At 47.0% G+C, this 23,411-nt stretch overlaps 1 protein-coding gene across 4 annotated transcripts in view; it reads right to left on the bottom strand.

Moving 5' to 3' along the window:
- PRKCB (protein kinase C beta) overlaps positions 1-23,411 on the bottom strand; it is a 380,988-nt gene that overhangs the window by 182,199 nt on the left and 175,378 nt on the right. For all 4 annotated transcript variants that reach the window (XM_016929638.4, XM_003315019.7, XM_054668319.2 and 1 more), the window contains 2 exons: positions 4,594-4,705; positions 1,317-1,445 (listed from right to left, as the gene is read on the bottom strand). In XM_016929638.4, coding sequence (XP_016785127.1) covers positions 1,317-1,445; positions 4,594-4,705 — 241 coding nt within the window. The remainder of the gene's footprint in view (positions 1-1,316; positions 1,446-4,593; positions 4,706-23,411) is intronic.

Raw genomic sequence — 23,411 nt, 5'->3', positions numbered from 1 at the left:
TGACACCAGAGGGAAGCAGAGTCTCATATTTGTCTCACCACCATCGGGAACCTCAATCAGTGGGGAAAACTGGCTTCCCTTGAACCTGAAACTGCGGGATTTCCCCTGGGGCCCCCAAGCATCGCACTGAGAGGCAGGCAACCACTTGGAGGAAAACATAATGCAATGGATTGCACATTTTCTAAAATCTCACTGGGCTTCACGAAATCTCAAGTTTAAAAGAATTATATTGTACAGGGATAAGTATTTTTCAGCTTTTACACAATTTACGTAAAGCCCCTCCCCAACACAGGGCTCAGTGCATCAGAGCTACTGAACCAGTCTGAGGCCTTAGAAACACTAATTTTTGCAAAATTAATCTCTTCCATGATCAATTTCCTGAGTTACCAACTCATAAACCCTTATTTATATTCATTAGATATATAAAGTCCACAGTAGTTTGTCACCAGCCTTTGAGAAGAAATTCCTGCAAAGTTTTAGCTCCACTCCCAGCCACCTCAGTGCTGGTTATACCGGGGCTTATGGCTGAGTATTCCTCAAGCCAGTGCTGCTGAGTTCCAATTTTGCTTGAACTTCCCATATCAGAGCCAAGTATGTCTTGAATGCTGGGATACATGAGTGACAGCCCCACCACCACCGCCACCACCACCACCAGCGCCTCCTCTCACTGCATCTCCCAGCAGACTGTACCATCCTGCTTTCTAATTATCATGAAATACTTTAGATATGCAGAAAATATAGAGAATAATAAAAATTACAGCATAGCCACCATCAGGTTCAAGAAAGAAATATTTCAAACATGTGGAAAGCCCCTGAATTGCACCCTCCAACCCTCCTCCTTCCCAAGATATTATATTCTCCAAATTTGGGGTTTATCATCAAGACTCCATTTTTCCTGCTGGAAAAGTTTGCGGAAGAAGCAAGCTTCCCTTCTCTGCTATCTGAGTAAAGGAAATGCAACTACCCATCCCAAAAGATTACTAAAAAAGAGTGGGAAATGAGAAGGAGAGAAGGGAAGTGGAGGATCCTGAGGAAGTTAGAAGTCCAAGGAACTCAGACGTCTCCTCTCTGAACCCAAGTCAGCCTGGGGTGCTGATGGACGCAGCTTTGAGGGTGTACAGTTTCTAAAGATCCCCCTGCTGCAGGGAGGGGCCGTCATGGGCAGGGCATGGGGTAGAAGCAGTGCCACAGCCCCTCCCCGGTTCCTGGACTGCCCCACCCCTCCACTGGACTGCCCCACCCCTCCGCCACCCTCCCCTTCTCAATCACACAGGTCAAGCAAGGTCAGAAGCCAGTGGAGCCCCAGGGCCACCTACCGAGGACAATGAGGACGTCCCTGTCGATGTGGGCCTGGATGTAGATGCGGCCGCGGCGCTCCGTGTGGTCCGTGCCACACAGGCTGGGAACATTCATCACGCAGCGCTTGTGCACATTCATCATGCAGGCTGTGAGGGCAGAGAGAGGGGATGTGGCTTAGGCTGGCCCAGGCTGGGGGCTGCAGACATCTGCCCCACCCAAGACCGCTGAGCCCTTCCTGTTTCCCTCCTTTGAGACAGCTGAGACACACGAGCCTGGTTGAGACCAACTTGCCTGCCAGGATCTCATCAGAAGGGCTTCTCCAACTCTTCCCCCTGAACCCTGATGGGCAAAGGAGGTAGAACCCACGGCCAAGGGTGCAGTCTGAAGCAAGCACACCCCACACCCCTTAAGGCTCTGAAGCCAGAGTCACCAACTTCAATGCTCACAGGCTGGCTGGTCACATGAGTGAGGAAAGCTAAGGGGGTAGCAGGGACTTGGCCAAGTGGGAAACAGAGCAAAAACATTCCCCATTTCTCAACGTATGCAGGAATCTCAATGTGTACGTGACAGCTCTGATTTTTAAATATTAACAGCTAATAGGTTGGGCTCCCTGGAAAGAGTCTGAGACGGGGAGTTTTGAGCACAAGGTTTTTGGGGAGTGCTCTTGTGGGGAGAAGTTCGTTTGCCACGTGGATGCAATCAAAGCTGATGTTAGGGGGAGCCCAGAGCTGAGATGACCCTTCAGAGTTGTTCCAAACTGAGACAAGAGGGCTGGGCACCACAATCATCTGGTCGCCCTGGAAGAGGCATTATCTTGGGCAATTATGCAGGATGGGGCACTGCTGTGAACCACAGCTAGGGGATGGGGTGGGACCATGAAGAGGGGGTCTGGGCTGGCCATAGTGTCCACCATAATTAATTACAAGGAAAAAGATTTAGAGCCAGGGCAGGGTGGATAAAATGTGCCTATACACTGAATTTGGCCTTCGGCCATCTCTCATGTTATAGGATATCCACTCCCTCTGCGCACTCCTCCGTAGAGTATCTGTGTCTATTTCAATGTGGTGGGTGATTTCTTCTAGGTCTTGAGCAATAATGCCCCACTCCAGGAAGATGTGCCAGGCACCCAGGATTCTCCAGGGGGACGCTAGTTCCAGTTGGAGAAGCCAGAAGGAGAGGCCAAGTCACCCCATGGGCCCCTATTTCAAGGGATCTGGGGGCAAAGGACCCTTCTCAGACCACCCAAGTCCCAGGAGGCAGCAGGCCTATTACAAAAACTAGAAATGAGTTGTGGGGAGGGAAGGGAGAGCCCTCTGGGACCTGAGCACCAGCCTGAGCTCCCACCCACCACTGTCTCTGAGGCAGGGACATTGTCCCTATATTAGGGCCCCATGTGTGGTAAGAGGAGCTGGTGTCCTGCAGGCAGAAGGCTCCAACCTCACTGTCTCCCTGTGGCTCTCGCCATGTTTCTGTGTCTGTCTCTCTGTTTCCACGTTGCTGCATGTCTCTTGTCTCTGCTGTCCCACTTCTGCACGTGGCTCACTGCCTTGGCCGTGTCTGTGAATCGGTCTGTTCCACTCTCTGCACTTGTCTCTGGCCTCTTTGTCTCTCCCCTTCTCCAACTGTGTCTCTCTGCCTCTCTCCTCTGTGTCTCTCTGTGGCTCTCCATGTGTGCTTCTGTCTCTGTCTCTGGTCTTTCCATCTCTACACCTCTGCATGAGCCTGTGTAATGGCATCTCTCTCTGTGTCCATGCCAATCATTTTATCTTTTCTTCTTCTTCTTTGAGAGTCTCACTCTGTCACCCAGGCTGGAGTGCAGTAGTGTGATCTCAGCTCACTGCAACCTCTGCTTCCTGGGTTCAAGTGATTCTCCTGCCTCAGCCTCCCAAGTAGCTGGGATTACAAGTACCCACCACCTCGACTGGCTAATTTTTGTATTTTTAGTAGAGATTGGGTTTTGCCACGTTGGCCAAGCTGGTCTCAAACTCCTGACCTTAGGTGATCCACCCGCCTCAGCCTCCCAAAGTGTTGGGATTACAGGAGTGAACCACTGCACCTGGCTTATCTGTTGGTCTGTGTGTCTGCCTGTCCCTCCTTTTGCCTGAGTCTCTCTCTAGCTGAGTCTCTCTGTAGCTTCCACGCCCCACATTCCTCCCTGTGTTAGGGTTGCATGTGTCCATCTTTCCCCTGCATCTGTGTCTGTCTATGCATGTGTGTTTCTTGCTGTCTGTCTTGCTCCCTACCACCCTTATTCACCCTCACAGTCCTCTCTGTCACTCTCTGCCCTATGACTTTCTCCCTCTGTCCTCTGGGCCTCAGGACCCTTGGGACAGCAGTACCACTAGCCTCATGACACCCAGCCTGCTGCAGACCAACAGGTCTGTGGGAGCCACCAGCACCTCCAGTGTCCCTGTAGCTTTGTGGCCATAGCTCTCAAAGCCTGTCTGCTCCCCTGCCCCACAGGCCATCCGGGCCTTGGCCTCATAAAGAGGAGTCCTACCCCACCTGCCTTTCCTACCACATCCTGGCCAGAGAATGATGCTCTTTCCTCCTCCAGCACAAACCTGTGGGTGCTGCAGGGCCACAGGTCTTCTCCATGCAAAGAATGCATCAGCCCCACATCTCAATGCTGAAAACAGTGGTGGTGCATGGCTGCAGAAATGCCCATGATTTGTTCATGCCTCCAGGTGTCATCAGCCATGGACTGTCCCTTCCCACACTGTGACTGTGCATCTCACATGCCACTTGCTTTGACCAGTGGATCAGGAGCAAAAGACACAAGTAGAGACTTGAAGTGTGGCTGCCAATGGGACTTGCCCTCCTAAGGAACTCAGGACCCTGTGACCTCCGTGCATGCACGGAGGCTAGGTAGCCTAGCCCACTGAGGAGGAAAGACACGTGGCCTGGTCATCCCCATCACCCAGATGACAGCCAGCCATCCTCCAGGACATGTGGGTGAGGCCACCATGGCCCAGACAGCTCCCAGCCCACCTCCATCTGCTAATCCACCATGAACCATGAGTTCATGCTTTATGAACATGCGTGACATCAGCTGAGGCCAGCCCAGATTCAAAGGACTGCCTTGCAGAGTCATGAGCTAAAAAAATGTTTATTGTCTTCAGTCACAGTGTTTTGGGGTGGGAGGATCATTATGCAGCAACAGACAACTGGTACACCAGCCCCAACCAGGACAGGGGGGAATGTATGGCAGACCTGGACCCCAAACCAAGCGGAAGCAGCCCTTCCCATTGCTTCTGCCATCAGCAGATGCCCCCAGAGAGAAAAAGTACTTACTGTCACATTTCATCCCCTGGTGGATGAGTCCATACAGCAGTGACCCACAGTGGTCACAAAACGTGGGGCTGGAGTACGTGTGGATCTTAAACTTGTGTTTGCTCCGGGGGTCCTGGAGCCAAGAGAAACAACAGAAGGAGCCAGCGTCAGTGGAGCATGCCAAGGGTTCATCCTACATTGAGAGGCACTGGAGAACTCACCAAGAACTGAACTTGGTCCCCAGAGGTCATTGTACCTGTTGGGACCGTCGCTGGAGCCCTGTGCCCAGAAACGGTGCTGGATAAATAGTTGTGGAAGGAATGAAGGACAAAGACAGATGATTGTTTCCTTTGCAGCCCCATGCTCACTCACCCTGCCTGCAAACCCTCCATCTGGGCCTGCCTGGGAACCCAACCTACAGGCTCCTGCCTGTAGTAGGGACTCCAGAGATGGGAAAACAAAGTGACAGACACATCATCTAAACAGGGCTCCTGACTTTTCTTTCTCCCCACCTTTATTCTCCAAGCATGCTTCTGCAGTGATCAAAAACCCAAGTCTGGATGTGAAATCTCCCTGCTTAGAAACCATTGCCAGTTCCTCATCACTGACAGAATAAAGTTCAAAGCCCAGTGGACAGTCTGCAAGTTGTGGCAGAGACTGCTGGTTTTCCACCAATATCCATTCTTCCCTTTAATAGTAGAATCCTTGAGTTTTAGCAGAGAGCATGGCTATCCAGATAGAGGCCATATTTCCCAGCACCTCTTGCAGGTGCCGCCATGGTGCTGAGTTCTGGCCAATGAGATGTGTGTGCTCCAGGGCCATTCCCTTCAAATGGAAATGCATACTTCCTTGAGCCTTTCCCTCTTCCCACTGGTTCAAAGATGGTGAGAACTGGAAGTGACTGTCCTGGACCCAAACTTGGAGCCATATGTGGAAAGGACAAAGCCACCCTACCAGCCTTGAATTTTGTCCCTTTGGGCTGACCCCTGAGAGAAAAACCTAATTTCTGCCTTGTTTAAGTCACTATATTTTGGGAGCTATTTCTCACAGAACCTTACATAATTTCCTAATCAATAAATATGCCCTTGATAGCCCGGCAGTGCAGTGCAGTGGTAAAAGGTAGACTTGGATAAACTTCCGGGGCTCTAAGCTGTGTGAGTTTGTGCAAGTTGTTTGATGGTTTTTTGTTTTCTTTTGTTTTTTAAGAGACATGGTTTTGCTCTGTCACCCAGGCTGGAGTGCAGTGGCACAATTATAGCTCACTGGGACCTTGACTTCCTGGGCTCAAGTGATTCTCCTGCCTCAGCTTCTTGAGTAGCTGGGACTACAGGTGCATGCAACTATGCTGAGCTAATTTTTTTTTTTTTTTTTTGAGATAGAGTTTTGCTCTTATCACCCAGGCTGGAGTGCAGTGGCACAATCTTGGCTCACTGCAACCTCTGTCTCCTGGGTTCAAGTGATTCTTCTGTCTCAGCCTCCCGAGTAGCTGGGACTACAGGCATGAGCCACTGTGCCCAACCTGCCCAGCTAATTTTTAATTTTTTTTTTTTTTGTAGAGAGGGGGGTCTCACTATGTTGCCCAGGCTAGTCTCAAATTCCTGGCCTCAAATGATCCTCCCACCTCAGCCTCCAAAATTGCTGGAATGCCAGGTGCACATCACCATGCCCAGCTAATTTGATCCTTTTGTGCTTCAGTTTCCCTATCTGTAAAATGCTGATAATGCTAGTGCTCTCCTTATAAGACTGTTGGGAAGCATAAATGAATGAACCTGTGTAGAGGTCTTAGAACCACCTGGCACATAGCAAGCAGCATAAGTTTTCGCATGATTGCTATTACTATTTGGCCAAGGTGATCCCCAGCTAAGCCCCCTCCTCCCACCCACCCACATGCACACGTACTATGTACATTCTCAGCACTCAGAGCGCACCCCCGCTCCCAAACAGACCATGCCCTTTGTAAGCCTTTGGCTCTGCATTTCTCTTTCTTCTTCAAGAGATTCTTTCCTCACAGAATCGGTTTTAGTTCAAGAGAACTCTTTCTGTAAAAGTTGCCTTCTCTGTTATACATTGCAGGCCAGGTACAGTGTCTCACGCCTATAACCCCAGCACTTTGAGAGGCCAAGGTGGGAGGATCACTTGAGGCCAGGAGATCAAGACCAGCCTGGGCAACATAGTGAGACCCCATGTCTACAACAATAAAAAATTAGCCAGGTGTGGTGGCACATGCCTGTAGTCCCAGCTACTTGGGAAGTTGAAGTGGGAAGATCACTTGAGCCCAAGAATTCAAGGCTATGTGTGAGCTATGATTGCATCACTGCACTCCAGCCTGGGCAAGAGAGCAAGACCCTCTCTCTCTTAAAAAAAGGAAAAAAAAGTACATGGCAGAAGTTAATAACATGGGCCTTAGGTTCCAATCCAGGGCTGATCTGACACCCTAGCCTTTGGTACATGCTACCAGTTTCTTCCTTCCTTCATTCATCCATTCATATGTATTTATTGATGCTGCCACAGATGCCTCCTTTAAAATTGTACTCTAGTGACAGAAAATGAACGTGTAAGCAAATAAACAGACATACTACATAGACATTCTTTTATGTGCTGTTAATGTGATGAGTGCTTCTCCTAAGGAAACTGTTCTTTTCAAAACTTTAAAATAATTCCATACTGTATTAGTCTGATTTCATACTGCTATAAAGAACTGCCTGAGATTGGGTAATTTACAAAGGAAAGAGATTTAATTGACTAACAGTCAATTTTCTTGAGGACGAGGAGGCCTCAAGAAACTTAAAATCATAGTGGAAGGTGAAGGGAAAGCAAGGCACCTTCTTCACAAGGCGGCAGGAAGGAGAAGCGCCGAGCAAAGGGGGACATGCCCCTTATAAAACCATCAGATCGTGTGAGAATTCACTCGCTATCACGAGAACAGCATGGGGGAAACTGCCCCAAGATTCAGTTGCCTCCACCTGGTCTCTCCCTTGACATGTGTGGACTATGAGGATTACAATTCAAGATGAGTTTTAGGTGGGGACACAAAGCCTAATCATATCACATACCTACCAGAGTTGCTAAAATGTTTGAAAACTAAAACCAACGATACCAAGTGTTAGTGAAGAAAGAACATAAACTGGAACTCTCCTAGGACCCAGGAATCCTACTTTTCAGTGAAATGAAAACATCCAGGCCAGGCACAGTGGCTCACGCCTGTAATTCCAGCATTTTGGGAGGCCGAGGCGGGCAGATCGCTTGAGGTCAGGAGTTCGAGACCAGCCTGGCCAACATGGAGGAACCCTGTCTCTATTAAAAATACAAAAATTAGCAGGGTGTGGTGGCACATGCCTGTAGTCCCAGCTACTCGGGAGGGTGAGGCACGAGAATCACTTGAACCCAGGAGGCGGAGGTTGCAGTGAGCTGAGATCGTGCCACTGCACTCCAGCCTGGGTGACAGAGCAGGGGAAAAAAAAAACAACAACCATATCCATACATGAAGGTTTATAGCTACCTTACTTATAATAGCCCCAAACTGGAAAGGACCCAAATGTTGTTCGACGTGTGAACAGATACAGTGTGAGGCATCCACACAGTGGAATACTTTTCAGCAGTAAAAAGGAATGAACTATTGACACATGCAGCAGCATTCATGAACCTCGAAAGCATTCTGGTAAAACAAAGATGTTCAACACAAGTGTAGGTTCATTTCTAAATGTTCTGAAAAACACAAAACTATGGGGACAGAAAACATCAGTGGTTAAAAGGGGTTGGAGGTGGATAGGGAATTAACTAAAAAGAGGCAGATGCAGCAACTTTTTTGTTTTGGATATTGGAGTGGTCTATATATTAACTGTGATGAATTTTACTTTATATTTTTAAAAGTGAATTTGTGGCCTGGAGCAGTGGCTCATGCCTGTAATCCCAGCACTTTGGGAAGCCGAGGCAGGTGGATCACCTTAGGTCAGGAGTTCAAGACCAGCCTGACCAATATGGTGAAACTCTGTCTCTATTTAAAATACAAAAATTAGCCGGGCATGGTGGCATGCACCTGTAGTCCCAGCTACTCGGGAGGCTGAGACAGAAGAACTGCTTGAACCCAAGAGGCAGAGGTTGCAGTGAGCTGAAATCATGCCACTGCACTCCAGCCTGGGCGACAGAGCAAGACTCCATCTCAAAAAAAGAAAAAAGAAAAAAAGTGAATTTTGCTGGGCACAGTAGCTCATGCCTTCAATCCCAACACTTTAGGAGGCCAAGGCGGGAGGACTGCTTGAGCTTGAACCCAGGAGTTTGAGACCAGCCTAGGCAACACAGTGAGACGCTGTCTCTACTATATATATGTATTAAAGCCAGACATAGTGGTGCATGCCTGTAGTTCTAGCTACTAGGGAGGCCAAGGTGGGAGGATCACTTGAGCCCAGGAGTTCAAGGCTGCAGTGAGCTATGATCATGCCACTGGGCTCCAGCATGGGTGGGAGAGCAAGACTCTGTCTCAAAAAAAATTTTTTTAAGTGACTTTTACCACAGGAAACGTATATCTCAATAAACCTGACTGAAAATCCTCAGCCACTGCAGACTTTGGTTGCTTCCTATCTTCTTAATGAGCTACAAAGTTTCTTTCACGACATTCCCACACTCTGCAGTCAGGCAGATGAAGTACTGGTCCTTGCAGAGCTCTGGACAGCCAGGTTTGAGAAGCGAGGTCTTTTCTGCTGTCGCCAGTGGGACCCTGAGTGCTCTCAGCTGCAGAAGGACCCCAGCAATCATCCGTCCTGCTCAAAGATTGAGGTGCTGTCCTAGTAACAACAACAGGGCTTAGAAATCCCCCCCCCCTCAAAAAACTAAGGGATCCCTTTTGGCAGCTTAACCAGCCATGTCTCTATCTCCGGACAATGAGACTAAGTGAATACATAAGGTTCCTATCAGAGTCCCCCTGCTTTGTGCCACAGAACAGTTCCCATTGTGCTTCTTGGACATTCACCTTAAAGTTGGGAATTCAGTGCTTCAAATCCACTTAAAAAGGAACACCTGTTCGAAAATCAAACACTGCATGTTCTCACTCATAAGTGGGAGTTGAACAATAAGAACACATCAACACAGGGAGGGGAACATCATACACTGGGACCTGTCAGTGGGTGGGGGACTAGGGGAGGCATTAGGAGAAATACCTAATGTAGATGACAAGTTGATGGGTCCAGCAAACCACCATGGCAGGTGTATACCTATGAAACAAAACTGCACATTCTGCACGTGTACCCCAGAACTTAAAGTATAATAATAATAAAAAAGGAACCCCTGTTCATGACTGGTATTGGCCTGTAGGAGAAGCTCCAGGTTCTCTTACACCCCTACTTAACCTCTAAGGAGGCAGAGTTGATTTAATTGGATGGATTCCAAGACACGGATTGGCCAGACCCCAGTGGTGGAGCTCGCATGGAGGTTAAAAGGCATCCTTGCCATCTTTCTCTTCTCCCTTACATCCTTCACCTCTCCCAGGACGCTGCTGGGTCCAAGTCTCATAGTATTGCCCTGAGACCCTTGGTAGAAGTGGCCTGAGCCAGCTCCTCTCCAAGACCTAGGACACATTCTGTCTCTACTCTTGGCTCTTGTGGTCCCTTCTGGTTTCTCTGATATATTGATCTTACAGAGGCCAAGAGTTAGGTTTGAGTTCAGGTTTGAATTTCCTTAGTCCTGCCTAGTAGAGAAGAAAGGAGTTCCTGAAGGCCTTGTGAGCTCTACTTTAAGATCTGGGGCAAAATCACAACTAATAATAAGTTGCCTTTGTTGGTTTTGCACTTTTCTTCATGTAAATATTTTCTTGAGCGATCTCCAAGACAAGGATTCAAGCATTTCTGACCAAAAGTGATCCAGACCTTTCTCCATCTCAACAGTCTCTTAAACAAGAGGAGATACCAAGAGGCACAAAGAATGGGAAGGGAAAAGGAAGCACATTTCTGTGTTTGTGTGTGTTTTGTTTTTTGTCTTGTTGAGACAGGGTCTTCCTCTGTCACCCAGGCTGGAGTGCAGTGGTGCGATCATAGCTCACCGCAGCCTCCGCCTCCCAGGTTCAAGCGACCCTTCCACCTCAGCCTCCTGAGCAGCTGGGACTGAAGGCACATGCCATATGCCTGGCTAATTTTTATTTTTTGTAGAGACAGGGTTTTTGCTATGTTTCCCAGGCTGGTCTCAAACTCCTGGGCTCAAGTGATCTGCCTGCCTCAGCCTTGCAAAGTACTAGGATTACAGGTGTGAACCACCACACCCAGTCTCAACACATTGCTTGAGAGCTGCATGTGTACGCTGGGTGTCTCACATATACTCTCTCCAATCCTTATGACATGCCATGCAGAAGGTGTCATTTGTTCCCATTTTAGCAACAATGAAACAGATCCTAACTACAGAGTAACTTCACCAAGGCCACCCAGCTGGACCCTTGCAGAGATGGGGTTCACACCAAGTTCCCCTCCCTTCTCTCCTCACTCCCAACTTTACTCCATTGACACCTCATCTTCATGTGCGGCTAAGATAGAACTTGACTCATTCATTCATTCACCTAGCAAATGTATACTGAGGGTCAAGTTCTTCCTAGGCATTGGGGATACAGTTGTGAACAAAAGAGCTTCTGCTTTCATGGAACTTATATTCTAAATCCTCTCCATCACGGCACTTAAACCACTGACTTATAAATGCACGCTTAATTGCATCTCTTCCACACTTCACTGCGTGCAATGTGAGGAAATTTTGCTCACCATTATACTCCCAGGGCATAAACTGTACTTGGCATATAGAAGATGCTCAATAAATAATAAGTGAGAGTTAACATTTATTGAACATTTATTCATGCCAGGGACTATTTTAAGGGATTCATCAGGCATTAATGCATTTGATCCTCATAACAGCCCTATAAAGTACATACTACTTACTACCCCTATTTTACAGATGAGGAAACCGAAGGACTAAGAGACGAAGTGTTTTGCCCGTGGCAAGCACAGCATTGCACACAGTGGTCAATGGGTTGTTGTGACAGCTGTAGGGCTGCCATCATCGCTGTTGGCCACTGCAAACCCCTGCACCATACACATGCTATTTTAGGAAAATGACTTAGAAGAGGCTGTGCAGCACAGATTAGCGCCAGATGAGAGACAGGAAAACCAATCGGCAAGTTGCAGGGCAACATCGACTTCTTATGTCTTATTTAGAGGCTGCTGGAGAGCTCCTCTGACCTCATTCCCCTCCCTCCGCTTTCATGAGGGATTATACTTGTAGGCACCAACTCTACCCACCCACTGCCCCAATCCTTCAGACCAGACAAACCAGGTCATCCTCAGTGGATTCTTCCCTCCTCCTTCCTGCTACCTGAAAGAGCTTAAAGCCACACTCCCACACCTGTGGTCCTCATGACTCCCTCCACGACCCTCAAGGTGCGTCTTTCAGGGTACCTTTCCATGCCTGCCTGAGCCCAATGCCATCTCTGAGATGGGCACCTCCCAAAAGCCATGCTTGTACTTTGAGACATCCACATTCCCTGAACACAGCTGACTGGGGCAGAGGTGGACACTTGGCTCAAGGGTCACATATGCTGAGTGGCTGGGACACAGGTAATCAGTCCTGAGGCCAGCAGACATGCAGTTCCAGGGCTGAGGCTGCTAATTTTATATTTGATTGACAAATTATAATTGTATGCATTTATGGGGTACAATGTGATTGTTCTGATTGTTCTGAATATACACACACAATGTGGCATGATTAAATCAAGAAAATTAACATATCCATCACCTAACTTGCCTATCATTTTCTTAGCATGAGACATTTGAAATTTACTCTCTTAATTACTTTGAAACATACATATTATTGACTAATGTCACCCTGCTGTGCAATAGATCTCAAAGGCAATTCCTCCTATCCGAAACATTGTACTCTTTGCTCAGCAACTCTCCATTTCTTCCCTACTCCTGCCTCCTGCTGTCCGCCAGCTTCTGGTAACCATCGTTCTACTCTCTACTTCTATGAGTTCAACCTCATTAGATTCCACATCTAAGTGAGATCGTGCAGTATTTGTCTTTCTGTGCCTGGCTTATTTCACTTAGCATAATGTCCTCCAGGTTCATCCACATTGTAGCAAATGACAGTTGGTGCTGATTTTTATGGTGCGCTCTAAGGAACCCGGAGAAACAAAGACAAAGATTACATGACCCCAGCGATGAAGCTCCTGGTTCTGGTCCCTGGGGTTCTGGCATCCTGCCTTCCAATTCCATCTGCCTCCCTGTGTCCTCTAAAATTTGTCCTTTGTGCTTCAGCCAATCCAGGTAGGCATGTTACCTACAACCAGGGGTGAGTCGAGATATCTATAATTGCCTTGGCTCAGGGACTGCCCACAGACCAAACGGAATGGACAGCAGAGCCTGGCTGTGCTGGGAGTTAGCACTCTAGTCACCACGTCATGGAGGAGGTGTGGTAGGAGCTGGCAGAGGCAGATATGGGTAAGTGGAAGGTTGGGGGAAAAGGCCCAGAGGACCCAGTGGCTATTTACCAATTGGTTTCAGAGTATTTCAATATTTCCACAACTGGTACAGTAGTGCCAGTGCATGCAGGTTAAATATCAGTCCTGCCTGGCCGGGTGTGGTGGCTCACGCCTGTAATCCCAGCACTTTGGGAGGCCGAGGCTGGCGGATCACGTCAGGAGATCAAGGCCATCCTGGCTAACATGGTGAAACCCCGTCTCTACTAAAAATACAAAAAATTAGCCGGGCGTGGTGGCGGGCGCCTGTAGTCCCAGCTATTCAGGAGGCTGAGGCAGGAGAATGGTGTGAACCCGGGAGGCAGAGCTTGCAGTGAGCCGAGATCCCGCCACTGCACTCCAGCCTGGGTGACAGAGCGAGACTCCATCTCAAAATAAATAAATAAGTATCAGTCCTGCCTTTAACCAAAATACATTCCCTTCCTAGCCTTGATGCTGTGGGTATTGACCAAGCCTGAGATGAGTCTGGGAATCCTCATGGCCTGTAAGCCATCACTCCCCCTATGGGGTTTGGTTCTGATCGCATTCAAAGATGCAGCTTCCTGGCTGGGAGCAGTGGCTCATGCCTGTAATCCCAGCCAAGGTGGGAAGATCGCTTGAGCCCAGGAATTCAAGGCTGCAGTGAGCCATGATGGCACCACTGCACTCCAGTGACAGAGTGAAACTCTGACTCAAAAACAAAAAAAAAGACACAGCTTCCATCTCTGCCTCAATCCCTCCCCTAGTCTCATTTTACATCAGATCCTCGTCACCCAGGCCACACTGACTAGACACCTCCAGGCCACTGGAGTACAGTGGCGAGATCATAGTTCACTGGAGCCTCAAACTTCTGGGCTCAAGTGATCCTCCTGCCTGAGCCTCCTGAGTAACCGGGGAAAGTCGACTCTTAATTACACCTCTGGCAAGATACACCAAAAAAAAAAAAAAAAAGAAAAAAAAACCTAATACAAGTGTTCATCTATGGAGGCAAGAGAGAATAAAGTAGACAGAGAGTAAAACTTCTCAGCACAGACTTTTCTATACTTTTGATGTAAAGTAGAATATTTTAGGGTTTATCTGGGTATTACAAAAATCTCACCTCTTGTACTACCACCGTGAGTAACACATCAGTACTGCCATGCCCACAACTGCAAACAAAAGGCCAAAAACTTGCAAAAGACAAAAAAAGTAGGGAAACCTTAATTGAGACTGAGTGGACGGAGATTGAGCATGAAAAGTGGAGAATGTTAGAAGCTGTAATTACACACGCATGGCACAGTTGAAAAGGGGACACTATAATTTGGTGACGATCTTTCATTTTATTCCTGGAGAGGAGAATGAATAGAGCCAATAACACCATGTAAACACTTGTGTGTTGGGTGATGATTTGCTTCAACCGCCTGATATACCCTGCCCTCTTCTAACCCCGCCCCTTTGGCGAATACGTAATTATTCCATTTGAAGGATAAGCTTCTATTGTATAAACTTTGGCAGAATTTAAAATACCATTTCCTGGGTTAAGATCTGCACTGCAGTCCATGTCAATATAGGGGTGAATTAGTAGCCACATCTAAGCTTAACTCTTGGCTCTTCCAGTTATTAACTTTCTGACTCTAGGGAAAGTTATTTAACCCTTTTAACTTTTCATTTCCTTGTGTGGAAACTGGAATAATAATAATGCTTAATTCCTAGGCTAGTAAGAGTTCAGTGAGATACTGCATGGAAACTGCATAAAGTTGCTGGTGAAGATGAACATTTAAGAAATGTTCTGCCAGGTCCGGCGGCTCACACCTGTATTCCCAGCACTTTGGGAGGCCATGGTGGGAGGACTGCTTGAGCCCAGGAGTTTGAGACCAGCCTGGACAACATAGTAATATCTTGTCTCTATCTCTACAAAACATTTAAAAATTAGCCAGTTATGGGCCGGGCGCAGTGGCTCACGCCTGTAATCCCAGCACTTTGGGAGGCCGAGGTGGGCGGATCACAAGGTCAGGAGATCGAGACCATCCTGGCTAACATGGTGAAACCCCGTCTCTACTAAAAAATACAAAAAATTAGCCGGGCGTGGTGGTGGGCACCTGTAGTCCCAGCTACTTGGGAGGCTGAGGCAGGAGTATGGCATGAACCCAGGAGGTGGAGCTTGCAGTGAGCTGAGATTGCGCCGCTGCACTCCAGCCTGGGCCACAGAGCAAGACTCTGTCTAAAAAAAAAAAAAAAAAATTAGTTATGGTGGCGCATGCCTATAGTCCCAGCTACTTGAGAGGATGAAGTGGGAGGATCACTTGAGGCCGGGAGTTCAAGGCTACAGCGAACCAGGATCGCACCACTGCACTCTAGCCTGGGTGACAGAGCAAGATCCTGCTTCCAAAACAAACAAAAAAAGAAGAAATGTTCACTGTTATCATTAATTTTGCCTGTTTTAAAATTCAAGTTTGTTTCTTTCAAATTATTTGTAACAAATTTTCCTGTGTATTATTTAAGGATATTAACCCTTCACCTATGATATATGCAGTAAATGTTTTCCCAGTTTCTCATTTGCCTTTTAATTTTGTCGATGTTCTTTTTTCAACATATAACGCATGTGCGTGTCTGTGTGTGTGTGTGTGTGCCTGCGTGTTTAATAAAGTGCAAATTTTTCCCTTTTCCTGTATGGTTTCTGTCTCTGCTGTCGTATTTAGAAAGTCCTTCCTGATATTTTCTGGTAGTCTTTTATGGTTTCACTTTTTTACATTGAAATCATCATTTCCCTTGGCATTCATTTTAGCATGAGCTCTCAAGAAAGACCTTTATTTCTACTCTTAATGTTTAGACAGCAAATGTATGAAATACATCTTTTCCCTGCTGATTTGAAATGCCTCTTTTATGATACACGAATTTCTTATGTATTCTCAGCTCATTTTTTAATATTGTCTTATGCTCCACTGATCTGTCTCTCTCTCCCCACCGTTGCACCATACCATAGTATAAGCTCTTGGTATCTAGAGGCACACATCTTTATACCCACTGGCCCCTCCCCTAGCATTCCTGCTTACTTTCAAATTTTTCTTGGTTATTCTTATCCATGTATTCTCCCAGATTGTGCTGGAAATGCCAATCATTGGCTGCTTGACTTATTGACCCTTCTAGAAAAATTCCAACCTACAGCACCAGCTCAGTGGACAGTAAAGCATCTGACCTCATACTTCCAGCCAATGCTGAATAGACCAAGGTTGGGTCAGTGATATGAAATTTATGAAGGAAGAACTGGGCCAATCAGAATTTAGAATAAAGAATTGTGCAGAGCTGGGTGCTGTGGCTGAGCTAAGGGGTGAGGTCGGATGTGATATAGAACCACGGCTGCCAGGAGAAAAACAGATTGGGGGAGCTAGGGGTGGAATTCACATGTAATTTGAGCCTTCTTGTGTTTTTCCAGAAAAGATTTTTCCCCCATAAACTCTTCTTAGTTGGGGCCTAAGTATTTATTCCTAGGTATTTTACCTCTTTATTGCTATTTTAACTGGGATTTTTTCAATTTTATTTTAACTGGTTGTTGCTAAAATACAGAAAAGTTATTGTCATTTATATCTTTATTTTATAACCAGGCATTCTTGGCAAAGGGTATTTGATTATTTTCTTGGGTCTTCTTGGTAGACAACATTTGCCATCCATGTTAAGCGAGTCTTTTCTGCTTGGAGATTCATACCTGTTGTTTCAATGAGTGATCTTAGTTCATTAGCCAGGCCAGAAGCTCTTAGCCCGGGTATGCCAGCCTCTGTAGCATACCTGAAAATGTCTTCCAGAGATGTATTTCTAGCTTTCACCACGACCACCCAGGCCGCTGGGTGAAACTCACAGCCATGGTGAGCCACGATTTTGATGGGGAATACTGTATTCTCAAAACGTTGGTTAAAAGCTGGGAAGAAATGGTGACCTTGGGCCAGCTCTCTTGATGTTATCCCTAGTTAACCTTAACTGTCTAGGAACAACAACCCTAGGGGGAGCTAGGATAATAACCCTAGAGGTAGTTATCCCTAGGGGATAACAATATTTGTTTTGTGAGGTTGTTCTAGGGAATGAATTACCCACAACCTTTAAAACAGCTGCCTGACACAGAGCAGGCACTCAATAAGTACAAGCTATTATTATTAACTATTAATTATTAATTATCACTGCTCAGGGCATCCCTGTGCCTACCGAGCTGTGACTTTTCCCAATAAACCTTATATATATTTCCACTTCTTGGACTTCAGTCTTGATTTCCTGTGCCAATTCCCTCTACTACAGCTATAAGCCATTCATTTATTTAACCATTTAGTCACCAAATATTCGTTGAGCACCTTCCCTACGTCAGTCTAGTTGGGGAAAACAATAAAGAAGCATAAACCAATGTACACTTCCAACAGCTGCAAAGGAGACACTCAGTGCTTAGAGAATTTACAAGGAGAGAGTCGGCTGGATAGAGTCAGGAGGGCTTCCCTGAGAAAATGAAGTTTAAGCTGAAATCTTAAGGAATTAGAGGGTGTAACCAGGCGATGGCCACCTAGCTGGGGCTCTGCCCCATGGAAAAGGAGTAACTGCTCCACTGCATGAGGTTCAGAGTCAACCCAGGTAGACCTGGCTGACACCACCCCACCTCCACCTGCTGGCTTCAGGCTCTGCCTCAACCCCCGTGACCTGTTCCCAGCTTGGACCCCTCAGCCAAAAGACCCTAGCCCCACTGAGAGGGAGTTTAGCATGAGATCAGGGGTCAGATTCTATAGCTGGAATGTGCAAATTCAACACCAGCTCTGGTAATTTCCAGTCGTGCAGCCTTGAGCAAGCTACTTGAGTTATATAAGCCTTGATTTTCTCACCTGTAAAATGGAGAGAAGAGCTGTCACATGGAGAGAAATGACAGTGCTGGAGCAGGCACTGCAAGGCCAGACTGTCTGGGATTGACTCCCAACTCAATGACCTCCCAGCTGTGTGACTTTGGACAGGTTACCCAACCTCTCTGAGCTTCAGGGTCCTCATCTTTAAAATGGAAATAAGGCCAGGCACGGCAGTTCACACCTGTAATCCCAGCATTTTGGGAGGCCAAGGCAGGCGGATCACTTGAGGTCAGGAGTTCGAGACCAGCCTGGCCAACATGGTAAAACCCCATCTCTTCTGAAAATACAAAAATTAGCTAGCTGGGCACGGTGGCGAGTGCCTGTAATCCCAGCTACTTGGGAGGAAGCTGAGGCAGGAGAATTGCTCGAACCCAGGAGGTGGAGGTTGCAGTGAGCCGAGATCATGCCATTGCACTCCAGCCTGGGTGACAAGAGCAAGACTCTGTCTTAAATAAATAAACAAAAGGAAATAATAATCACACTAAATCCTCATAGGATTATGAGAATTTAATGGATTAATATTTGTAAAAGACTCAGGACAGTGCCTGGCACATCATATATACACTATGCAAGTGTTTGCTGAATATAATGAACCTGCTTTCCAGATTTGTACAGATTAATGAAATCACAATGATGACGCTTAGCTTGGCACAGTGACTGGCATGTAGTATCCATATGACAAATGTTAGCTTAGAATAAAAATGACATCTGTGATCTTGGGCAAGTCACTGCCATGGTCTGGTCTCAGTTCCTCCTTCTGAAAACAAAGGGGTTAGGCTTGGTATTCCCCAGGGGGCCTTCGAGTTCTGGTGGAGGCTGTTCACAGAGTGAGCCCCACCTCTTCCTGTGCAGGCCGGGTTGTGCATTCATTGCTCAGGGTGTACAGTTAGTTTCAGGGAATAGTCACATGGCAACGGATCACACCCACATTATAAATAAATCCTCCATCACCCACAAAACCACACCCATCTCCTCCCCTCCCCACCCCTCTCCCCCCGCAGTGCCGTAAGCCAACCAAGGGAAGTGGTCTGAGCACCCCTTTTTGCTAAGTGGGGGGTCCCGTAAATGCAAGATCACAACATAAGATTATTCAAATTGCAAAGCCGCTGCCAGCTTGGTTTCCAGGTGCAGCCCTGGATGCCCAGCTTCCTGACAGCACCCTGTCACAGAAGCTCTCAGCACACCCAAGTCTGCATTTCAGAAGAGTAGAAAGATCCTCTGTATAGAAGGACATGGTGAGTTTGTGAATTACAGAGGAGCCTCCCATTCCTGCAAAGGACGCTGCTGGAGCAAATGCCTGCCAGGTGGCCATCTGCACCGGGGACTCTGCACACAGCAAGTCCAGGCAGGCTCTGATCCTCATGACCGCTAGAAACAACGACCCTGAGCCAGCAGGCCCGCATAGACAAGGGCCCTAACTGAGGAAGGGGAATTCTGTGCAGGCCAACTCTGATGTCTATACTTTTTTTTTTTTTTGCAATTCCACATCTCACCTTTCCTCTTTTACCAAGAACCTCACTAGGACGCCACTCTGCTGAAGACAGGTATTGAAGAGCTATTATGTTCATGCAGCATCCTAGGTGTGGAGCGATCAAACAACGGATGCCAATCCCACCTTCAGGGATTTACAGATCCCAGCAGGGGGTAATAATTACTAGTGCAGTAACAGCTACCACATACAGCACTCACCATGTGCCAGGCACTGTTCTAAGCGCCTTACATATTATGAACTAATTTGATCCTCAACGACCATGTAAAACAGGTTTTTGACTATTCCCATTTTATAGGGGAGAAAACTGAGACACAGAGAAGTTAAGTAACTCGCCCAAGGTCACACAGCTAGTGATTCATTTTTATCCAGAATCTGGGTTCTTTCTCACCACGTAAGTAAATATTAGGTTGGTGCAAAAGTAACTGTGCTTTTGCCATTATTTTTAATTACTTTTAACTAATTACTATTGCACCATTATTTACAATAGCAAAAAACCGCAATTACTTTTGCACCAACCTAATATTTAGATGTCCCTAAGACATGTGACAGCAAGAAGAGGTATGTGGTGTGCTGAGTACAAAATATTGGAAATGGGCCTGGTCAGGGAGGTCAGGAAGGGCTTCCCTGAGGAAGTGATGCTTGAGCTGCAGTCTAGAGGACCAGCGTGAGTTGACCAGGGCCCTTAACCCTGCATGCAACTGAGAGGTTCTGAATCAATCAGAGATTTGGACTTAGTTGGTCTGGAATGGGTGCAGACACTGCATTCAGTTAAAAAGCCCTGCAGAAGATTCTACAATGCAACTAGGATTGAGACCCACTGAACTCACAGGGAAGAAGAGAGAGAAGAGTATCTCAGCCGAGGGAGAAGTATGTGCAAATGCCTGGTGGCAGGAGGAACAGAGGAGTGAACGAAGGTACTCAGAGTGGTCAAGCAAAGGTTGGAGGGACCCTGACGCCAGAGCACACAGGGCCTCATGAGTAGGACAATCATATCCTGTATCTTCTAACGGAGACTCTTGTGAGGATGACAAGGGCACCAGCCTTGTGGTACGCTGACGCAACAGAACAAACCAATTTGGTTTACAGGCAAGCTTGGCAGAGGAGGACGTATGTCCACCCTGCTTCGCAGCCACTTCAAAGAGTATTTACTTTGTCCCAAGAACAATGGGAAGCCATTGACATGTTTTCAACAAAGAGGATGACATGATCACATTTGGTTTTTAGAAAGGTGTGGAAAGGGTAGGCCAGTGAGACAGAGAGGAAGCAGGGAGACAGGACCAGAGGCTACTGGTCCAGAGAGGGTTAGTGGAGTTGAACAAGGGTCCTCTCAGTGAGGATGGGACATGGTGGCTAAGAGCAGGCTCTAGAGCCAAACTCAAATCCAGACTCTGCTTATTAGTTATGTGACCTGGCAAGTCAGTTCACTTCTCTGGGCCTCAGTTTCCTCCTCTATAAAATGGGAGCTAAAAAAGCATCTTTCTCATAGGGTGAGGATTAAATGAGTTAGTATACATCAATCACTTAGAACAGCACGTGGCATATGATAGGTGCTACATACATGTCAGCTATAATTATTTAGGAGGCACTATAGGATTTGGCCATGGAGAGAAAATGAGGGTGAAGGAATGTTTGGGAACACAGAGGAAGATGCCCCAAGAATTGATCACCGCTCAGTGGAATTTGGGAGATTCACAGTTAAGGAGTGAAAAGGATCAAAGACAGAAAGTTTCATGAGGAAAGGCTGAGATGCAGCATTAAGGAGTGAAGCCAGGACCTAAAGACCAACATTGAAGGCAAAAGCAGGTTCAGGCCTCTGGGTCAAGCAAACATTTCTATGATATGCTAGGCACTGTTTTAACCTCTTTGCATAGGTTAACTTATTTAATACTCACCCTAAGAAGTAGTATATTATCATCTTCACCTTGTAAATGAAGAAACAGGAACAGAGAGGTCAAGTGACTTATTTAAAGTGCACAGCTAAGGTGGGACACAATGGTTCATGCCTGTAATCCCAGCACTTTGGGAGGCTAAGACCAGGAGTTCAAGACCCATCCGGGCAACATAGCAAGACCCCATCTCTACAAAAAAATTTAAAATTAGCCAGGTGTGGTGGTGTATGCCTGTGGTCCTAACCACTCAGGAGGCTGAGGTGGGAGGATCACTTGATCCCAGGAATTGGAGGCTGCAGTGAGCTATGATTGCACCACTGAACTCTGGCCCCAACAACAGAGTGAGATCCTGTCTCAAACAAAACAAAACAAAACAAAACAAAACAATGAAAACAATGATACACGGCTAGTAGGTACCAGAGCCAAGATTGGAGCCCAGGCAGGCTAGTTCCAAAGTCCACACTCTTTATTAACTTGCAAGGCCACAAACCTGAGCCTATGCATTTCACTCTGCTCTCATCCACAAACTACCCCTGAAAGTATCAGAAGGAATTGTTTAAAAATGGGATAAAATCTATTTCAGCCCAGAAACCAGGGAAAGGTACCAAGCAAATGCCAGAAATGCTTTTCAATAGATAGAAACAGTGAGACTGGAATTGTGGGAAGGACGGCCTGGCCCAGTTCTTCTTACCCTACCTCCAATTAAAAAAAAAATAGAGTGGTGGCTGGGCATGGTGGCTCATGCCTGTGTAGTCCCAGCACTTTGGGAGGCCAAGGTGGGAGGATTGCTTGAGCCCAAGAGTTTGAGACCAGCCTGGGCAACATGATGAAACCCCATCTCTACAAAATATTAAAAAATCAACCAGGCGTAGCGGCACATGCCTGTAGCCCCAGCTACTTGGGAGACTGAGGCAGGAGGATCACTTAAGCCTGGGAAGCAGAGGCTGTGGTGAGCCGTGATGGTACCATTGCACTCATAGGCGACACGGTGAGACCTTGTATCAAAAAGAAAAAAAAAAATCGAGTGGCAAGGTCTGACTGAGGGAGTAGGTAATTGACCAAATATAAGTGAAGGTGAGTCTAACAGGAGCCTATGAAGTCACTGGCAGCAGCAGGCACTTGAGCCATATTTAAAATGATGAATCCTCCTCCCAAAACCTGCAGGAGAAGCAAGTGGCTTCCAGGCTCACCTGCAGATCTCACTGGACACGAAGAGGGTGCTAAAGGACAGCAGGGGGCGCTATAGCCACTGACTCCTAACTAAGGATATGTCCCAGCCAATTTAGACCTCAGACACCAAGAGAGAAAAAAGACTTCTGCATTCTTTTAAAGCTCCCTGCCTTGGACTATTGCACACTCTCTACTCTCCAAAGAAAGCCCATTTGACTAAATTTACATTTTCCCTTCTCCCCTCCGATGTGGGGTGGGGGAGACCTTCCACTGACAGTCCCCACCTACGAATGCAGAAGTTGTAAACCGGAGGTTCACAGAAGGAATCCAGTCCAAAAATGTGTTTAAAATACACCACAGTTGTAATTCTTGAATTCTCTGTCAAAATCTAAATTTAGGGGATTTCAGATTTCTCTGGAAAAAAATGGGAAAACTTAGACCTTCGTCCTTTAAACAGCAGGAATTAGGAAACGGAGCTGAGTGCCGCTGCCCCTTTCAGATAGGGTGTTCATGGGCCAATGGGACATGCCTGTGGTCACACACGTCACTCATTCACCCACCTGCCTGGCCCCTGCTGGCTCTGAAGCTGGACATCCTGATGAACAGGATGCTATGTGTCCTTTCAATATCATGTGGCCACACACACACACATATGAAAGAAACCAGCCAGACACAAGAGACGGTCTACTCTATAATTCTGTTTTTTGGTTTTTGTTTGAGATGGAGTCTTGCTCTGTCACCCAGGCTGGAGTGCAGTAGCATGATCTCGGCTCACCGCAACCTCAAGCGATTCTCCTGCCTCAGCCTCCTGAGTAGCTGGGATTACAGATGTGCACCATCATGCCAGGCTAGTTTTTCTATTTTCAGCAGGGACGGGGTTCTGCCATGTTGGTCAGGCTGGTCTCAAACTCCTGACCTCAAGTGATCCCCCCTATCTCGGCCTCCCAAAGTGCTGG

This window comes from Pan troglodytes, chromosome 18 (genome assembly GCF_028858775.2).
Source record: "Pan troglodytes isolate AG18354 chromosome 18, NHGRI_mPanTro3-v2.0_pri, whole genome shotgun sequence".
Classification (NCBI taxonomy): Eukaryota; Metazoa; Chordata; class Mammalia; order Primates; family Hominidae; genus Pan; species Pan troglodytes.
The sequence above is the reverse complement of the archived record's forward strand: the minus strand, read 5'-3'. Positions and strand labels throughout refer to the sequence as shown.